General features: G+C 39.1%; 1 protein-coding gene across 1 annotated transcript in view; it reads left to right on the forward strand.

Annotated features, from left to right (window-relative positions):
- The window catches only part of LOC119421112 (protein kinase C beta type), a 114,510-nt gene that overhangs the window by 68,401 nt on the left and 26,244 nt on the right, over positions 1-19,865 (forward strand). Inside the window, exons 6-10 of the mRNA XM_037688508.1 lie at positions 844-1,000; positions 1,845-1,979; positions 4,517-4,613; positions 11,393-11,536; positions 19,405-19,578. Coding sequence (XP_037544436.1) covers positions 844-1,000; positions 1,845-1,979; positions 4,517-4,613; positions 11,393-11,536; positions 19,405-19,578 — 707 coding nt within the window. The remainder of the gene's footprint in view (positions 1-843; positions 1,001-1,844; positions 1,980-4,516; positions 4,614-11,392; positions 11,537-19,404; positions 19,579-19,865) is intronic.

Here is a 19,865-nt window from a genome sequence, read left to right on the forward strand (position 1 = left end):
GGGGGGGGGGGGGGGGTAGTATAAAGTCCAAAAGCTTCTTGTGTTGAGAGCTGCCACATTATGCTGCCTACAACACAGCAGCCTTGCTTCTGGTAATTGATGTGACCTCACAACTTGACCAGAAACGATAATCACACACACACAACACACACACACACACACACACACACACACAAAACACTCCATTCACAGGGGATTTTACAGTACTGGAATACCATTACAGTCCATAAACAGGCAGCGACAAAAGAAGGATTAGTGTTGGAAATGATGACCTCCAGTTGGTCTACATGGTCATTACTGTCAAATCTGACCCCCCCCCCCCCCCCCCACACACACACACACACATTACAACAAGGGGGAAAGTGTCCCTCAAGTTCATCATAAATAAGATTTACTTGTTTTAAGGGAGATGTTTTTTTTACTCTTGCTGACAAGATCAGAAGATGTGCTTAGAAAAATGAAATAACTAATAATTATGAATAATTCAAAATTTTTTCAAACAACATGAAATCAGTGGGACATAAACTCTAGTTGCGTTCACGAGGCTGTGCTTGGATTTGGTAAATAACTGTGTTTTGTGATCAGTAAAATTTGAGCAGGGCTCATTTGATCAAAATTGGTGAGAAATTAAATTGATAAAGGCGACTTTTTCCCCGCAATATTTCCATCACATTTCAATTTTGATCTAATCATCAATTGAAATTTTTGGTTTGAAATATCTTCACATGTTTATATTACATTAACATTATATAAAAAATATTAAAAAAAACTTGGAAATATCTTGACATATGGAAAAATTTAAGCATTTAGTGTTTTTGTAATTTCTTTTGCTCTTACATTCAGTTAAACAAGCCCGAAACCTGATTCCCATGGACCCCAACGGTCTGTCAGACCCCTACGTGAAGCTCAAGCTGATCCCAGATCCCCGCAGCGAAAGCAAACAGAAGACCAAGACTATAAAGTGCTGCCTGAACCCCGTCTGGAACGAGACCTTCAAATTGTAAGGCTGCAAATTGGTTGACTTTATTTTATTTATTAATGTTCATCTTAGCATTTGCTCTTTTTGCCCTTTTGTTTCATTCTTTCACCTCTCCCTCTTATTTGGTCAGTCTGAACGTCACATTATGTCGGGGTGTAACCGCCAGCACTCAGATAAAAACATCTTGTCTGCTTCCATCCATCCATCGTCTTTACCTGCTCCTTCATTTTCAGGTCACAGGGGTCGCTGCTGCTCATGTCCAGCAGTCACTGTGTGAGGGGCAGCTGGACATGTCCAAGTCCATCACAGGGACACACAGAGACAAACGAGACAAACAACCATTCACTCTCTCACTCACACCTAGAGACAATTTAGAGTTACCAATCAGCCTAACATGCATGTTCTTGGTATGTGGGAGGAAACAGGAGTACCCGGAGAAAACCCACGCATGCACGGAGAGAACATGCAAACTCCACCCAGAAAGGCCCCCTGCCAGGATTCGATCCAGCAACTGTCTCATTGAGAGGCGGCAGCTCTACCAACTGCGCCACCGCGCCGCTCCATTTGGCTTCTTGCGTTTGTAAAACCTCGCTGGTGGGCTTGTTTCCATGCAGTTGCATTCTTAATAAGCCTCATCACCTCCAGGCATCTTGGTGCAGATGTTCTGGCTGTGGGGGACTTTTTTTTAATCTTTCAAACCAATCAAAATAAGGGACAGTGGGAAGAGTTGGTAAACTGGTTTGTGCATGTTGTATTAAAGACAAAGAGGCTCTAAGACTTTTATTTCACGTATTAGATGAATGAGTTACACTATAAGAACAATGACAAAATGACTGCAGATGACTCAGCCTTGTGTCTCCTCCAGCCACCTGAAGGAGCACGATAAGGACCGCCGTCTGTCCGTGGAGGTGTGGGACTGGGACTTGACCAGCCGCAACGACTTCATGGGATCACTGTCCTTCGGCATCTCGGAGCTCCAGAAACTAGGAGTGGACGGATGGTAAGAGCGAAGGCCTGAGTGAATGAGTTAAAGGGAGAGGCGCGAGGCAGAGAAATGCCACCACGAAGCAGAAGGAGGGAGCGTGAAGGTGACCTTGTTCATTACTGTATCACAGGAGAAACACCTCACTCTTCACATTCTGTGCCAGAACAACTCCATCTCTTTATCTCTGCTTCTTTATCGCTCCACCTCCACCGTCTTTATCTCTCTGCATCTCCCTGCCTTTCTGCTGACGCTGCTGTGTCAGGGTTTTTAATGAGATGCCAGCTTTTTGAGGTGGAGGCAGAAAGACACCTTTTTATACACCTGATATTCAGATCCAGCTGGTAAAAATGCACCCCACCCCCCACCCCCCAATCCATATTTGTGTTGCTTCAAAGCCTCACACTTGCTGGCAATACTTAACAGAAAGTAGCACAAAGTGAAAAAGACAAAAACTCTGTTTTGCAAGCCTTTTATACAAAATTACTTCCTTATGGGTGAGAAAATTGAAAGGAATTTGAACAAGAGTGGAGCTTGTATTTTTTTTTTTAGTTTGACAATGCATAATTAGCCTATATTTATATTTTTGAGTATAGTTACACAATTTTACAAAACAACTAAATTATGTTTATCTGATAGTTGCCAGATAATAAAACTATACTGTGTGTAGTGTTTCACTGGGCTGTGACCGATGGAGACTACTGTACTTTTCACTGTATAAGTCGCACCTTTTTGCCTAAATTAGCATGCCCTGTGACTTATACTGTACAGTGAAGCGGCTTATTTATGCTTTTTTTCTCCTTATTTATAACCCAAATGTTGGCTGAGATTTGACGATTTCATTCATTCTGACATGGAAAATATTGAACACTACCATTTACAGCTGCTAGAGGGGCCTCAACTAATGTGGCAAGTCAAGTGTTTCATTAATAGGTAAAAGTGGCTATTAATGAAACACTTGACTTGCCATACAAAGTCACCTTCGTCTCGCTCCGGAACTCCTGGAGCAAACGTCAAATCAGCTGCATTTCGCCGCGCCGCCCAGGTGAAATGCAGCTGATTTGACCATTAACGTGTATTTATTAAGGAAAAGTTCAACTGAGACACATCTTTGCTATAATGTCGAGCAAACAAGTAATTGTTTTTAGGTGGTTATCTTGTTAAATTTCGAAGAAATGCACAGTGAGTCCTTCCTCTGCGCGCTCCCATTTCCACCAGTCGGCTTTTGAAATGCAGCTGATTTGACGGTCAGAGTGCATTTATTAAGGAAAAGTTCAACTGAGACACATCTTTGATGACAAAAGGCTCAACTCCGGTGCTCTTCACTGACCCCTCCCTTTCTCTTTTCTCTTTAAAATTTGTTTTAACCATCCAAAATCGTGTTTTTGGATCGCTGAAAGCAGCTAAGCTGAGAAGCTAAGCTACGAGCTAAGCAAACAGGCCGAACTCGGGGAAAAAACCTCCGTCTGGTCAAAGCTCATAAATTCACGGTTGAAACCCGTGCCTTTGTGTAAAAAGTTGTTTTTCTCTGCAAAAAGAAGCTGATAACTTGCTTACGGATTTTTTTTTTAATTAAAAGATTTGTGTGACAAATGCTATGCTAAAGAGCTCAAACAACACCACCGTCCGTCATTTTGAGAACTGAAAAAAGAAAAGAGACAGCCCATGTCACGTCACAGGGCCTCTCTCCCATTTTTCTTAAAGAGACACGCTGCTCGTTCCCTCACTATCCATCCTTCAGTTCAAACAGTCTTACACTGCCATCTGGTGATCAAAAAAGCTACTACATGCAAGATAAATTAACATTTCGTCTTAATTTGTCAATAATTACTAATTATTGTCAAATTTCAAACAATATTATCGTATATTGCAATAATTTCAGAGACAATTAATCGCCCAGCAAAATTTGTTATCGTGACAGGCCTAGTTGTGTTACAGGTGCTCAGGTTGCTTGATATTCATATGTGGGTTACAGTATACGCTTGAATTCACCCATACTTATGCACAAGTCCTAATGCACTTTTGCAAATCAAGAATTCACATTTGTAGCTACTATGAGACTTTATTCTTTCGATACCTCTTGTTTCAAAGCATAAAACTTCTTGCAGAGACAAGCTCAACACTTTTATTTCAACTAAAATAAGTGTGTGGTGTCAGCTGTAATCTCAGGTAATCTTTATCAGATTTTATGGTTGCTAAAGGTGAAACTGTCTGCGAATACTTTGGAGAAAAGCAAAGGTGCTTAAATCTGTGTCATTAAATCCATTAATGCCGTGCAGAAGCACTCTGGTCCAAATGAGCTTGTGGTGCCGTGAGGCGTGTGCTTTAGTCAGGAGCGGCATCAGCTGTTATGGATCAAATGTGCACCGTTACCAAAAAAACATAACCAGGAAAGGCGAGTAAATTATTGAATAACTGACTGATTTTTCTTGAGCTTCAAGCTGGAGCACAAAACGGACCCCAGCTTGAAGCTTTGCTTCATGGGAGCAGTTCAGCATCTTCTTTGTATGAAGTCGTTAGGAATCGATTTGACTGCAAATATCCGTTGATTTCAGGTTTAAGCTGCTTTCTCAGGAAGAAGGCGAGTACTTCAATGTTCCTGTGGCTCCAGAGGGGGAGGAGGGCAACGAGGAGCTACGGCAGAAATTTGAGGTGTGTATGTGTCAGTGTGTGTGTGTGTGAACGTGTGTGAGCAGTCAGCTTTGGGCACTCGGTGTGTTTGAGTGAGAGCCACTCCGGGAGAGCTGTTAGCAGTTGGCAGGCACACTTATAGTACCATCCGGTCTGGCACACTGCAGGTCCAGACGTGTGTGTGTGTGCATGTGTGTGTGTGTGTGGGCTGACCAGTAGGCCCATTCAATAACACATTTGGCAGTGATGAGGACAACACCACCATGTCTTCCTTTTTTCCTCCCTCTTCTTCTCCTCATGCTGATCAAGCTACAAACATGAGTTTCATTACAAAATTATGTTAAAGTTCTCGTGTGTAACATTAATTCAATTCAGTTCAAGTCAGTTTATTTATTTAGCACCAAGTCACAGCAGAAGTCATCTCAGGGCACTGAACAGAAACATTCATATATAAAAATAATAATTTAACATTATTTATCTGAGGAGCAGACTGCTTTGAATTTAACTCCATCACAGAACACTCATCTTGAGCAAACATGAAGGCAACAGTGGAAAGAAAAAACTCCCTCATGAGGAAGAAACCTTTAGCAGAACCAGGCTCAGGACAAGCGGCCATCTGCTTCGACCGGCTGGGTTTGAGAGGAACAGATACACAATGGCAGGTCAAGAATCACATTAAGATAGAAGTAATATCAAATGAAAACTATTCAATTTTAACAATTCATTTAAGGAAATTAAGTCAATTTGTCCTCTAGTCTAAGCTTAAGGAAGCATAACAAGCCAACCCTAATTATAGGATTTATTAAAAGGGTAGTCTTAAGCCCAGTCTTAAAACTGGACCCATCCTCCCATTCTGCTTTTGGAAACTCTAGGAATCACAAGTAAACCTGCAGTCTGAGAGCGAAGTGCTCTGTTAGGAAAATATGAAACAATAAGATCTGTAATATAAGATGGAGCTAGGTTGTTGAGAGCTTTGTAGGTTAGAAGTAAGATTTTGAATTCAGTTACAGCAACATGCGTTCACAGAAGCTTATTAATCTATTAATCATTAGTTTGATGACTTAAATGTAGAATCTGGGATTCCTTTTTCTTTATCCTAAAACGTGTTTCTATCCAAAAACACAAACAACCCAATTCTACTGTAGCCCAGAAAGGCCAAACTAAACACTTTCTAGACTGAGGCATTATGTTTATTACAGCCAATATTCTTGTTTTATGTAAAAGGTCAGACCTTTGTCTCTTTAACACAGACAGTTTTCAAAACAAACCATGGTTTTACACCTTTCATCCACATGTAAACAATGTTTTCATTAAGAGAAGGGGACGTTTTCAAGAACGCTTCAAAAATATTCGAATTGAAGTCTATTTTACCCATACTTCGTTTATGAATTGTGCATGCACAGTCACTAAAACAGTCAATGTCTAGTAATTTGTTCATCATTGTTGGAAGCCTTGTTTACTCAAGTCTTTTTTGTACTCCCACAAAAAATACAAAAATCATCACACCCTAAATCCATCAGAAAGCGTTTTGCATTCCTTATTGGCCCAAAATCAAGATGCAGACTGACTGAAAGCTGCACTTTATACCAAGTCAGCATAATTATCTAAAATGTTATGTCAACGTCAGAATTTCTGCTCAGAAAGCCAGACTCCTCACCAGCCCTGGCCTCAAAATCCAATATGGCTGCCATACGGCCAAAAGTCTGCGATAGCTGCATTAAAAACGTTCTTCATATAAGAGTCTGTGTCTCCTCGAAGCTATCACAGATAGTACTGAACATACTCTGTTAAGGAACATGTTGAGTAGAGTTTCTATGCCTAGAATGCAGAGAAAACACATTTGTAATGCTAACAGATGTTACCTTGATCATCCAACACAACATTTATGACTAGTTTACAAAGTTACAACTAAAAAACCATAAAGTTGGAGAGTCTGTGAGTTCTTACTTAAAGTAAGTGTTGGAGAAAAGTATTCTCGCTTTATCTTGCTTCTTATTTTCAGACAAAAGGCACTCCGGATTATAAAGCGCATTAAGCGAAATTAAAACATTTTGACAGATTTAACCATGTACCACTTGAAATCGGTTCGAGGTCAGTAAGCACAAACAATTAATACATAAGGCGCACCGGATTGTAAGACTCACTGTTGATTTTTGAGAAAATTAAAGGATTTTAATTGCGCCTTATAGTCCAAGAAATACAATACTCAAATGGAACCACACTCAACGTCACAAGAAGATTTTCTACCGGTATTTGCTAGCAAGGTCAGATTGTCAGGACAGGTTGCATAGATATGTATGTAGTACACATGAAGACCAGTCATGTGAATGTGCCACGAGCTGTCTCCACAGCCTGTTTTTATATCTTTATCAGTTCAGCCAGTTCACAGAAGTCGGAGGCGTCCTTGGAGCCAGCTGCAGCCTCAGCTCCTCATCCAGCTCTCTCTACTAACCCAAACATATGATTCATGGGCAGAGTTAACATTCTTTACCATAGTAATAAACACATCCATAACCTTTGACCAAAAACTCCCTGATAATAAGTGACCTTTAAAAAATAACCTTTTTTATTTACTTTCTGTGGTTTCGACTGATTATTTGTTATTGACAAATTAAAAGAAAATGTTTGGTGTAGAGTCATGGTGGCTTTATCCTCCTTGTGTCTCCTCTTTCCCTGTTCTCTCATGGGACAGCCTCCGTTCCTCAGACATCTGTTTTGTCCTCTGTCTCCTTCAGGACTTTGTTGTGAGTTTTTCCATTTTTTTATCCCTTGTTTTCTCCCACTTCTCCTCAAGGTCATGGTCGTCTGACGACCACTGAGACACTTTCTCAGAGGGCCTGCAATCACACACGCACACACCAGCACATATGGTGCCTCCAGAGTGACGCTTTTAAACTGATGTAAAATAAATTAAAAGACAGAAATAGAGAGTTCACGTTGGAAACATGAGTCTTTTTGTCACCCGGTCCAAAATCACACACATCCATGGGCTTTGAAAAGTCTTTTTGTGCAAATATCAGCTAAAACATGTCAGGTTTTTAGATTTTTCTCTAAAACTAGATTAAAAAAGCAATAGAACATAATAACAATTTAATATAATTAGCCAACACTACCTTTCTTTTTATGATAGTCTATAAACTTTGGGGATTAGCACTTGTTTTATAGACTAAAATTAGCCTTAGATATCAATAAATGCAATAAAGCTCTGGCAGTTGTTGTTTTGTTAATTCCCTGAACCTGTAGGGTGGAACTTGTCCGTCTGGACGTTGCTCTACAGCAGTCCTTCTCAAATAGTGGGGCGCGCCCCCCTGGGGGCCCAGGGCAATGCCTGGGGGGGGAGGGCATGTGACCCTAGAAAACACACTTTTTTGCCTCAGGGAGTAGTTTTTTTTCCCCCCACCATTCTCATTTTGTCGCGTGCGTTCCTAATAAAGTTATGAACAAATATGGCCGCCTTGTCGTTTTGGGAGCCATGCATGAACCGTGTCTCTCCTCTGCTGCTGACACGATAAATAAACTCGGACCGTCACCTCCTCCATCCTCCACTGCTGTTTTTTTATGTCCATGCGCTCTGGACATCACTCACAGCACACATGCAACAAAGAGTAAACTCAAGCGAGAGCGACACCTGCCCCCTTTTCCTCTTTTGCGTTGACAAAATGTTTTAGTTTTATCGATGAGTTTGTTAAAGCACAATTTATAAAAGTAATGTTTAATAAATGTTAGGACTGTATTCTTTGCTAACAAAATAAATTCACCTCCTCAGTTAAGCTGCTGTTTTTTGATTCTCTGGACGTTTGTCACCCACAGCACGCAGGTGACAAAGAGTAAACTCAAAGCGAGATGGTTACCTGCTCCCTCTTTCTTCTTTCATGTTAACAATTTTTTTTTTTAAGTTTTATCGACGAGTGTGCTCATTGATCCTGACTTCCTCATTTTGATAAAAAATAAATCAGCACAAATTGTTTTATTCATTTTTGTTTTGTAGGTCAAAGTGTTTTATATAACACTCCTGAGTTAAAATGTTGCTGATCAATTTTAATTTATTATTATTTATTGATTATATTTTATTTTATTTTTCAGTATCAAATGGTCAAAAATGTTTACAGTTTAAAAAATGATTTTTTTTAAGGCAAATTGATGCACTTTAAGTTGTTTCTGTTACAAACTAAAAAATATATGTTAATAAAGTTATTCTTCCTTGTAAGTTGATCTATATTCTTTTTTTTAATGTTAATAAGGACACAGTGTTAGGCAGAGGTGTACGTATAACAACTTTATAGACAAATGATACTATTTACAGTTGCGGGGGGGGGGGGGGGTATTTACTTCTTTCTTGGGGGGGCATAACAGAAAATAATTGATAAGCACTGCTCTACAGGAACGGCTGTTTTCACACAAGAGTTCACCTGCTCTGGTCACCTGATACATAAAGCTGTAAATCAACATTCATTCTCTGATTATTTCGCTGCAGTTTATTCTCTAAACCACGTGAAAAAGTTCACATCCTTCCTTGACTGCTGTAGAACTTGTGCAGCACTTCAGAGAGGATTTAAGTTTCACACTTCAGCTGATTTTATTTACCTAATCTACCCTGTTCTTAGAGGGGAAAAGCAAAAGACCCAGAGCTAAAATAATCTTTGAGCTGCTCGAACAAAGTCTCTGGCCTTTCAGCTTCTGGGTTATTTTGGTTTCAATTCATCTAAAAGTCTTGAATGTTTCCCTGCGACATAACAGTTTTCACCATTAGTACTAGAGACTTTTTCCAGTTGATTTAATTGATCAGAATAGTAGAAAAACATCCCTAATATCTGGATCAATAATGTGAACTCAGCTTCTCTGCTTCATTTAAAGAAAATTAAACTGGTTTGCACACCAGCCAGGCTGCAGCAGGAGTGGTTTGACACCTTTTGGTGTTTTATAGTTTAAATGTTTCATAGAGATATTAACTCATTTGAGGATCCTGGATCTGGAACTATAACAGTCTTGCTTTAAAAAATATATATAAATGGAACTTATCCAAAAGCAAATGAATGAAATCTATTGTGGCGTTTGCCTTTTTCCATATTTATGGTAGTGTTTTAAAGAAAATCATTTTCTTGAATGCATGGATGTAGACCGGTGAAGAGCATGTGTGTGATTTTGTGACAAATCAATTAAATGGGTGTGAGTCATAAGGGCTGTACACAAACTATGTGCAAATATAAACAATAAACCAGTGCCGGAAGCTGAAGAGAAGCTGAAGTCTCCTTTTTTTTGTTGTGAACTGATGGAGAGGTACTGCAGCTGCACGGGATGGAGAATATACACAAAGCCTCTGGTTGGATCAGCAATTACAGATAAGATCAGACAGATAAGATGTACTCATCCTGTACTTCACTTTTCAAGTGTGCAGTCATGTACGTAATAATTAGGATTAATGGGAGGTGAGTGTCCTAAATAAAAGTAGATAAAATGTAAATTAAGATGTTTTAGTCTAGCAGAGGCAGAGTAAGAGATTAACAAAGTTAAACTTGGGAATAAATTAAAGTACAGTTGAGTGGACTGAAAAAGGTGAGTTAATAAACAGGAAGTGGATATTTTTACAGAATAAGATGTCTCAGAGTTATTAGTGAGGCAGATCCACATGTAGGATGGGTTTTACGTAATGTGTCACAGAGTGGAACGTTTTAGTGCAAATTGTTTGTGAATGAATCTTAAGACATAAAACTGAGCAGAATCATAACAGCAGTAGTCATACCAAGTAGCAGGGCTTAATCTGTAAACCAAATACAGGCAGGCCGGTGCTGGGGGGTCCTCCAGAAAATTTTGAATAAAGCAGATGTGATTTTCTGCATTTTTTGGTGTATTTTAATGAGTTGTTATACATCTACATGCTTGTAAAACAATGTGTTTGTTTTTTTTGCGGACCCCCAAACACCGGCTCGCAGACCCCCGAGGGTCCAGGGACCCCAGTTTGAGCAGTTTGAGAACCACTGCTTTACATAAAACTGAGCAGAATCATAACAGCAGTAGTCATACCAAGTAATAGGGCTTAATTTGTAAACTGATCTATACCTAAACACAAAAAGCTGGGGGGTCCTCCTCCAGAAAATTTTGAATAAATTAGATGCAATTTTCAGAATTTTTGTGTATGTCAACATTTTGTTAAACATCCATTAAACATCTATGTGCTTTAAATTTTATTTTGTTATTATTTTGTTTTTGTGAGCCCCCAAGCACCGTCTTGCAGACCCCCGGGAGTCCGGGAACCCCAGTTTGAGAACCACTGGTTTAGAATGAGTGTGCCTAACAGACTTTCATTCATCTTTTGCTGTAAGAAACATAGTCGTTTGTATTTTTTTCTATTTTAATGAAACTACTCTTTTGTTTAAAGTCTTTGTGTTGCTTCATTCAGACCTTCAACATATTTTTCTTGTTGTAGTAGAACAGATTTATCACTGCTGTCACCATGTTGGCTTAAAGTTGTCCTTTTCTGTTCATATTTAGTAAGATTTGTCCAGTTCAATCTGCCACTACCCTGATTTCATTTGGATTTCAAAGGGATAAATTGGTGCTATTTTTTTTTTTACATATAATTAAAAAAAACTGCTTTTATTATAAAGCACAAAACTCATTCATGCCCCCCACCCGCCAGACTTGGAAGAATGTGTGCTCTTTAAATGCAACAAACAGCTACTCTGAAAACAAATAAATCATCACCAACTGTCTTAATGGATAATTCAAATTTCTTGGCAATTTTATTTTATTTTATATTTTTAACAGATCTTTTAAATCTAACATCATTCTCTTCCATCTAGAGAGCTAAAATCGCAGTTGGAAAAAACGCAGAGGGCAAGTCGGCGAATGCAGCGTCACGGTTTGACTCCAACGGCAACCAAGATCGCATAAGGCTGTCTGACTTTAACTTCCTCATGGTGCTGGGGAAGGGCAGCTTTGGCAAGGTGAGAACAAGGTGTTGCTGTGTGTCTGCGCCCCTTTTACTGGCTTAGGTGACACACTTGTTAGGACATTGTGGTTTATGTGGCTCGTAATGATTAAGCATGTTTCTGCTAAGCCCAATGTGTTGCATTGTGACATTCAGACATGTTCAACATCGTAACGTGGTGTAACGGTGGAGCTTCACACATCTAATGTTTCTAAAAGAACAATGTTATATTGATGACAGCCGTCATACATACTGCAGTAAGTACCTCAAGGAGTGTGACTGAAACTAAGACTTTAAGAACAACAATTTGAACAAAACAGAAAATTGGGTAGGATTAGGGTGCAGGTAGGCAGAAAGTGATGGAGGAAAGGAGGCGACGAGGAGGACATGACAAGTGGTGGAAGTGATGAAAGGAGAGGAGGACAGCGATGAGATGCACGGTGACAGGGCTGTCATGAAGGAATTGAGAGAGAGAGAGAGAGAGAGAGAGAGGTAAAAACGTCAGGGTGAATGAAAAGCAGCCGAGTGAGATAGGTGGTGGCGGTGGGGAGTGGCGTGAAAGAATGAATGGAAATCATGGCAGGAAACGTTAAAAAATGGGAGGATTTGGTGTGAGAGGAAATGAGAGAAAAGACTGAGTCGAGGACGAGCAGAGCAGTGGGGTGGATGAAGACTGAAAGTGACATAAAGAGCACGACAGAGAGAGGTGGTGGGGGGGGACATGACCATTGTGCTGATCAGACCTGTGTGGCAGCTGCCTGTTTCCATGGTAACAGGCATTTAGGGCTATACAGATGCGTCACCGTGGAGAGAGCCTGAGTTGGAGCTTATTCAGTAGTGGAAGGCGTCACTGCTGGAATACCGACGCAAAAACGCTCATGGAAAATATTTCTGGATCATGTTTAAATAAAGAGTGGATAAAAACGTGTGTTGAGGAGCTCGTGATGTGTGTCGTTTAGAGCTTCCTGACTTTGTGTTGGAGGTTGGTGTCTTCAGAGGACATCTCCATTATAATTCTGCTGCCTACATGTATGTAAGGACATTCGTACTGTGTGTCGATTGCCACATACATGATAAACAGGAAAGAGCACACTGTTTAAATCTTTTTGTTTCATTTTCTATGCCTCACATTCCCTATGTAAACAGGAATACATGCAAAAACACACGCCTGATGCTTTAATCAGAAGAAACGGTCCTTTTTGAACATAGTTTGGTCCCCTTGTAGACCAGTGATGATTTTGTAAATTGTTCTTTTTGCAAGGAGCTGGCACGTCTAGAACAGGCACCAGAGGGCATCACAGATAATGGTAGTGTTATCAGACAGTTGCCAGAGCGTCATTCAAAATGGTGAGTGAAGTTCTGCAAACACGGAGGACACCTTGTAGATAAATTTAACAACATTTAATGGAGTTTAATAACACTAACTACCAGTAGTTAAAAATAATCGGAAGCTCATGCTAAAGTGCTAACTTTTATCATATACTGCTGTAGCTGACACTGTAAGACTGTCTGTAATGTGACAGTGTTGTAAGTGAACACAACTCAAAACGGTTCATAAATCACAAGTAAAGTGTCCATGCCTTGTTCAGAGGTGAGCTTTCAGAAATAAATCCAGTCATTCGGAACCAAAGGGGGTGAGCAGAACTTTGCTTTGCTGAAGCAGAGTGATGCATTCAATGTGTCAGACGTCTGCCTTGTATAATTTACTATAATGAATTAACTCACTACGGTGATCTTTTTTGGGGGTTAACTACTTTTATAAACTAACTACAAAGTCTCTGTGCATCATCAATAATATTCTCTCAGTAATAAATCTGCTTGTACTAAAGTAAAAATGCATGAAGAAATGTGTGAGAGGGTCACGTCCCAGACACAGTGTGAGATTTGCAAAGCATGCTGGGTAGGGATTATGTGTGCCATGTTTCTGACTGTTTACATTGTTTTTGAGTGTAAAAATAGATTTTTCATGTTATTATCCTGTTCTGGTTTGGTTTGGCATTTACGTTAAAGTCCGTGGTTCCTCCCCCAGAAAATTTGGAATAAAAGAAATGCCATTTCCTACATGTTGGTGTATTTTAACAGGTTGTTAAACATCTGCAAACATTTAATTAAAATCAGGTCTCTCTTGTAAATGAGTCCTCGAGGCTCAACGAGACTAACAACCTGTATAAATAAAGGTTGAATTGAAGTTACTATTTTAGGGAACGACAATTAACAAGCTTGTGTGTGAATGCAGCTCCGATTTTGTCAAGCGTCCTACCCCCCACCCCCACCACCACCACACACACACACACAGTCTGACCCGAACTCTGCTGAATTCAGTCCTGCGCATTGTTCTGCTCCAATCTAAATTGCCTCTGCCTTCAGGTGCTTCAGTCCTCTGTTGTCCAGCTAAAGACAATCCATCCATCCATTTATTTTAGATAATAAATTGTCTTTTCGACATTTTGATTGCTGTTATTTTGACAAATTAGTGCCGTTGTTTTGATACGTGATGTAATGTGAATAATACACATCAATCATTTCACTCGTATTTATTTATGTAGTTTTCTACTGTAAGCTTATTTATTATGTCTGAAATGTTATGCACCGCGCTAATGCATGTAGGAGTTCTGACACAGCAGTTGTGCTCACGTCCTGCAGAGCTGTCTGGAGGCGCTGTGCGTAAAACAACTGTCTGCAAGGCGCACAGCTGAAAGTGGATGAAGACGCTCCCCGCGGGACATGCAGTCCGTGTCTCTGCTGGGCAGGAGCATGTGCGTGAGCTGGTGCGTGTAGTGCGGCCGGAACATCCACTCCACAGACTGGGCAACGTCGCCTCTCGTTGTATTTTTAATAAATAATCAAAATTAAAATGCGCAATGACTTTGGACTTTTGGGGTCGGAGATTAGAGTTGCCGGATCCAAGCGGTTAAAATGAGAGAGTTCCCGGATCTTGTTTCAGCAGGATCCGGCTCAAATTAATCACTGGGTTAAACCCAAAAGATTACAAAAAAGTGGCACTGACCACCAAGCTACCCCAGCCTTTATCTCATTTATCAAGTGTGCGGTTAAATGAAACTCACTAAATCTACAATAAATCCTTTGAATTAGTAACACATCTCATATCTGATACATTTCATCTCACTGTAGGTACCTGTGTTTAGTAATGCAATACATTAGATGTCAAGGAGAAAATTAACTGTGGAGTTTAATCTTGGACCCAATGTTTTCTCATGATATGAAAAAAAAAACCCAGCTATAACTGCAAAGACTTTACACAGTATGTAACAGTTTTCACAGCTCCACTCAACTTTATCTTCCCTCTGTGGAAAAATGTGTTTCACAAAGCATTGCAACACCTTCGACTTCACTTTTACACACACATGCATGCGTCTTCTAAAATACTGAACCCAGCAATAACCCTTTTACATTATCATACCTGAATATTTATAAGACATAAAAAGCAAAGTTGCTAATTTTCTGATATCCATGGGGGTAAAAATGTTGCTCAACCTCTTAATCCTAAGTAAAAAAAAAAAAAATTAAGCTTCCAAATTTGGGTCGGGGATCATCAAAGGGTGTTTAGAAAAAGCTTAACAGTTGAAATGTTTAGGTTGTTCTTGATGTGATATAACAGTATCATCGTCCAAATAGCAGGATGTTAAAACAGCTTGTGAGTTGGTTGGAGTAGATCTTTTACCGTTACTATATATATATATATATATATATATATATATATATATATATGTATGTATATATATATGTATGTATGTATATATATATATATATATATATATATGTGCTTATATTTGTGATGTGTCTACAGCAGAAAGAGTGAGCCTGTGGTTTGTTTAAGATTTACAGTGTAGATTAAATTACGGCTCCTGAAGATTAATGCTGTAAAAAAATAATAAAAGCAGTAGAGCTGCTTCAACACTTTTGACTGAATAAAGTTTAGTTTTGTGCAGATAAACCTCAAAGTTGAGATCTCAAAAGTTAAATGCACTAACTATTTAATAGAAATAGTTTTTTGCACCTGTTTTAACATCACATTTAAAATATTATTTTCTGTTTGCAGTAAACTTGCTCATGTTTAAGAAAAAACGATCTGCTTGTGCACATTATCGTTGTTGGGATCACAAGGAGAAATGCCCTCGGAGTTCTCTGATTAAAATCTGAAACACGTAACCGCCGCCAATCTCTTCCTTTTTCATTCTTTCTCTCCCTCCTCACCTTCTGCCCTTCCACACACTTTGCCAGCCTACCTTTTACTTTTAAAGCCCTCTTTTTTCATCCATCTGCAGTCTTTTACCTCAACCTGCCCCTAATCTGCATTTTCTGAAGTTTCTGAAAATCAAAAGTGATCTATTATTTTCATCTTCATTTCAGTTTTTGTTTTCTTCTTGATGTCTTCCCAGTCAGTCATAAAGAACAAAGAAAAAGCTGCACAGCTCGATCTGTCCTGGTTTAGTTTGTCTATGTACTTTTTTATGATCTAGGGCTGAACAATAATAGAAAACGTGATTGTGATAACTTTGTTGAATACTGCGATAATTCCACATTTTTCTTGTCCTTCTTTGTTCATTTTATAAACACAAAGCTTTTAACTATCTTCAGGTACTTTAGTATCTTGTTTCATGAAAACTGGATGTACAGGTGAAGCAGTGAGTGTCCATCAGATGAGCCAAATGTATTATTGGCATAGAGAGCATTAATACAGGGCTCTCAGAATATAATAGTCTATGATTTATTGAGGGCCAAGTAATCCTTTGAAATATTGATATTGCACATAAACAACTTTCATCTAAGGTTTATTCACAGGATCTGTGGCATCTCGGGGTTGGATAAGATCCCCATCTCTGCAGTTCTGGAGAGCTGCAGGATTAAACAGAAGCATACCTCTTTAATAGGTCAACTTTGCTCAGTAGAACACTTGGTCAGAATGGATGACTCTCGAATCCCAAAGACTTTGTCCTACAGCGATTTAGTAGAAGGCTACTGATGACAAAATATATAACACGAGAGACACAAAGATGTGCTCAATTCCAGTCTAGAGAAGTGTGGTATCTCAGGGAACCAGTGCTGGTTGTCTTGAGTGGTGCTCTATGTGGTATGACGGTGTGAGAAATGCCACTGCATGACTCCTTCAAGGGTTTTAAAGAATCCAAAGCCCATTAAAATTATGTATTTGTCCACGATGGAAACAAAGATGTTACTCACTAATTGGACTTATCAGCCACCAAAGAAGTCACTGATAATAATAACTCAGAGAGAAGCTAGATGCGGTGACAGCTCAAGCTTGTTGCTTATGCCACAAGAACCAAGAACATTGTTCTCTCTCCCAGGACTGAGAGAAAAGAATAGGTATTTTTCATCTCTGCCCTGGTTTGGGAGTTGCTGCTTGTTCTGAACATGACATCTAGGCAGAACGTTGTCTCGTATGATGTCCAAAAGCTATTGTGTGGTCAGAAAATTGAAATGAGCATGGTTAATGAGGAAAAGCAGAAAAACTCAAACTCTCACTGTGAAGACTTCACGGGGGGGGGGGGGGGGGGGGGTGTCTTGAGTTTTTTTGTGGTGTATGAAATGGTCCAGGCAGAACAAACTTTGTTCTTGTTTTTGCCATGTCAAGTAAAGAAACTTTTTTTGTTCAACATTTGTCAGTCAGGTCATCTGGACAGTTTCTTTTTTTGTGCTGAAACGTTTCACCTTCCATCCAGAAGGCTTCATCAGTCAAGGAAACACACAACACAAAACTGGTTCTTCCCCAAAACAGCTTACTCCAAAGTGGAACAAACCAGTTGTGTTGGTGCTAAGGTCTCTTTGGCACGCCCCCTCCTCCATTGCTGGCCCTCTGCTTAATTGACAGTCATGTCAAACTGGTGCAAAACCAACAAAGTCCATGCCCAATTATCCAGGTATACAATCCAACATTTTTCAGTCAGGTCATCCTGACAGTTTTTTTGGTTCTTGCGTAGTAAGCCACACTCTTTACTCCATCATCATAACCTACCATACCACTTGAAACACGGCAACAGGGCCAACCAAAGTGATGTACAATAAAACAAACAAGCAAAGGACACAGGATAAAATACTTAAAACAACAGAGGTAAGAAAATAAGAAACAATTGGAATGACTAGAGTAATAAAAACACATTGAAGTTAAAATCAACTCACACTGGGTTGAAATCCAGGGAATAAAAGTGTGTTTTTTAAACAAGACTTAAAAACCAGCAAGAGAGGAAGCTTGCCTGACCATCACACACATTATTGCAGCGATGGTACATTTTTGATGCAGCCCTAGTGTGAATCTTTCATAGTTCTTATTTTGAATTTTAATGACTGCAGTAGATCACCATTTCTCTCTGTGGGGTGACTGAATCAGTTTCTGTTCTAATGTTTTAAAGTGACATTCTAAACAAATTCTACATAAACCCAGAGAGTCTGCTTTATTGTATAATGATTTTAAGGTAACTTAAAATCAATGTAGAGAATATTAATGAACTAATTTGCATATCATCTCAGGTACCATTAAGTGCTGTTACTGGAATGTCCCTGAGATCAACAAAGTGTCATCCTGTATATTCAGGCATCGTTAGTAAAAACAAATAGCTAAAAACTCCTTTTTTATTATAAAAGATACTAAAACCAATCTTCATACCCTATCCTTAAGGATGCAATCATTCTTCTTTTACTGTACATGAATGCAGCACCATTTTTTCCTCCACATTTTCTCTGAAACATCGACTACTTAAAGATCCAATCTGCTCTTTTTTGTCATATGATTGATCACAGCGTTACCTAATAGACCCACTGCAGGCAGGAATTATGAACAATTAAGATATTGAGATGAAGGTTAATTGAAAAGTACTGCAATAAATAGTTTTCTGATGGTTGAGGAGTCTGTTAGATAAAAATCTGGCTTTGGTTCAGACATTGGTTTTATAACTCAGCAGATTTTTGGGAGGAAAATTCAAAAAAGCTCAATTGTACATTTTTGGAATGACAAAAAAGTTCCAGCACAGTAATGATAGTTTTCACAAGTTTAACACATTGTACAAAACAAGACGTTGATCTTTCTATTTTAATGCACATGTTATTTGAATTTTAAGGCACTACTTTCTGTGGTACCCCAGTACATTTTTGATTTGCTAAGGCTTCACACTTTCACCCACGTGACCATCAAACCAGAGATTTGTGGGATTTCCACAAATCCGTTATAAAACTCATAAAAATTGCTCCTTTCAAGCATTTGCACCTCCCTTGTGGAGCGAGCTTCTTTTTACTGTTTTACTAAAGCGTTAAATCCTTTCAAAAGCAGGAAAAGTTTCTATTAAGAAAACCAAAATTTAGTCAATTATTTTTATGCCAATTTGTTTTAATGACTTTACTACGGTCTTTAACATCTTTTTTTCATTTTAATGTTCTTTTTTATTTTATTTTATTGTGAAGCACTTAATTTTTATAAGTAAAATATTCTGTATGAATAAATTTTACCTTTTTTATTTACTTACTGCTGTATACCACAAATTACAACCAGAAATATTTAAAACTGTCATGAGACCTGAGTCCTTTATTTTACCCCCTTTCCCTCTATCTCCTTTTTTTTTTGTTGTTTTGCACCTTTTCTTTCTCCCCCGTGACATGTTGAAAAGTGATGAATCAGTTTTCACCTCACCTTTCCCCTTTGCTCTTTATTTCCACCTCAACAGTTTAAGACAAACCTGTCACTTTTCTTTATCACACAAGTCTTTGGATCCTGCCTCACTGTTGCCACTTTCTCCATTTCATCTGTTTTTCTTTTTCCTCTGTTGTATAAACAGAACGCACCTCTCATAAAAAATATTAATACAGAAGAAAGTTTTTATGTCTTTACCCCCTCTTGCCTTCGTCCCTCTTCAGGTGATGCTGGCCGAGCGTAAAGGAACAGAGGAGCTGTACGCTATAAAGATCCTGAAGAAGGACGTTGTTATCCAGGACGACGACGTGGAGTGCACCATGGTGGAGAAGAGGGTGTTAGCATTGACTGGAAAGCCCCCGTTCCTAACACAGCTGCACTCCACCTTCCAGACCATGGTGAGCTGACCTACACGTTCCACACTGGAGCCTTTGTGGCGTGGTTTATTTTATTTTTCACAAAACGTACCAGATTCAACAGCCAGCTGTATTTACAAGTTCTAAATTTAGAACATGTTAACTTGTTGAATTAATTAATTCTTATTGAATTTAAGGTTTAAGTTTTAGATTAACTTGTAAGAGATTTAATCTGACTTTATGCACACTGCAGTAATCCCTGGTTTATCGTGGGGGATCCGTACCCTGAAGCCCCGTGATAAGTGAAAAACCGCAAAGTAGGAATAGTA

This window comes from Nematolebias whitei, chromosome 15 (assembly GCF_014905685.2).
Source record: "Nematolebias whitei isolate Nwh7 chromosome 15, NemWhi1, whole genome shotgun sequence".
Classification (NCBI taxonomy): domain Eukaryota; kingdom Metazoa; phylum Chordata; class Actinopteri; order Cyprinodontiformes; family Rivulidae; genus Nematolebias; species Nematolebias whitei.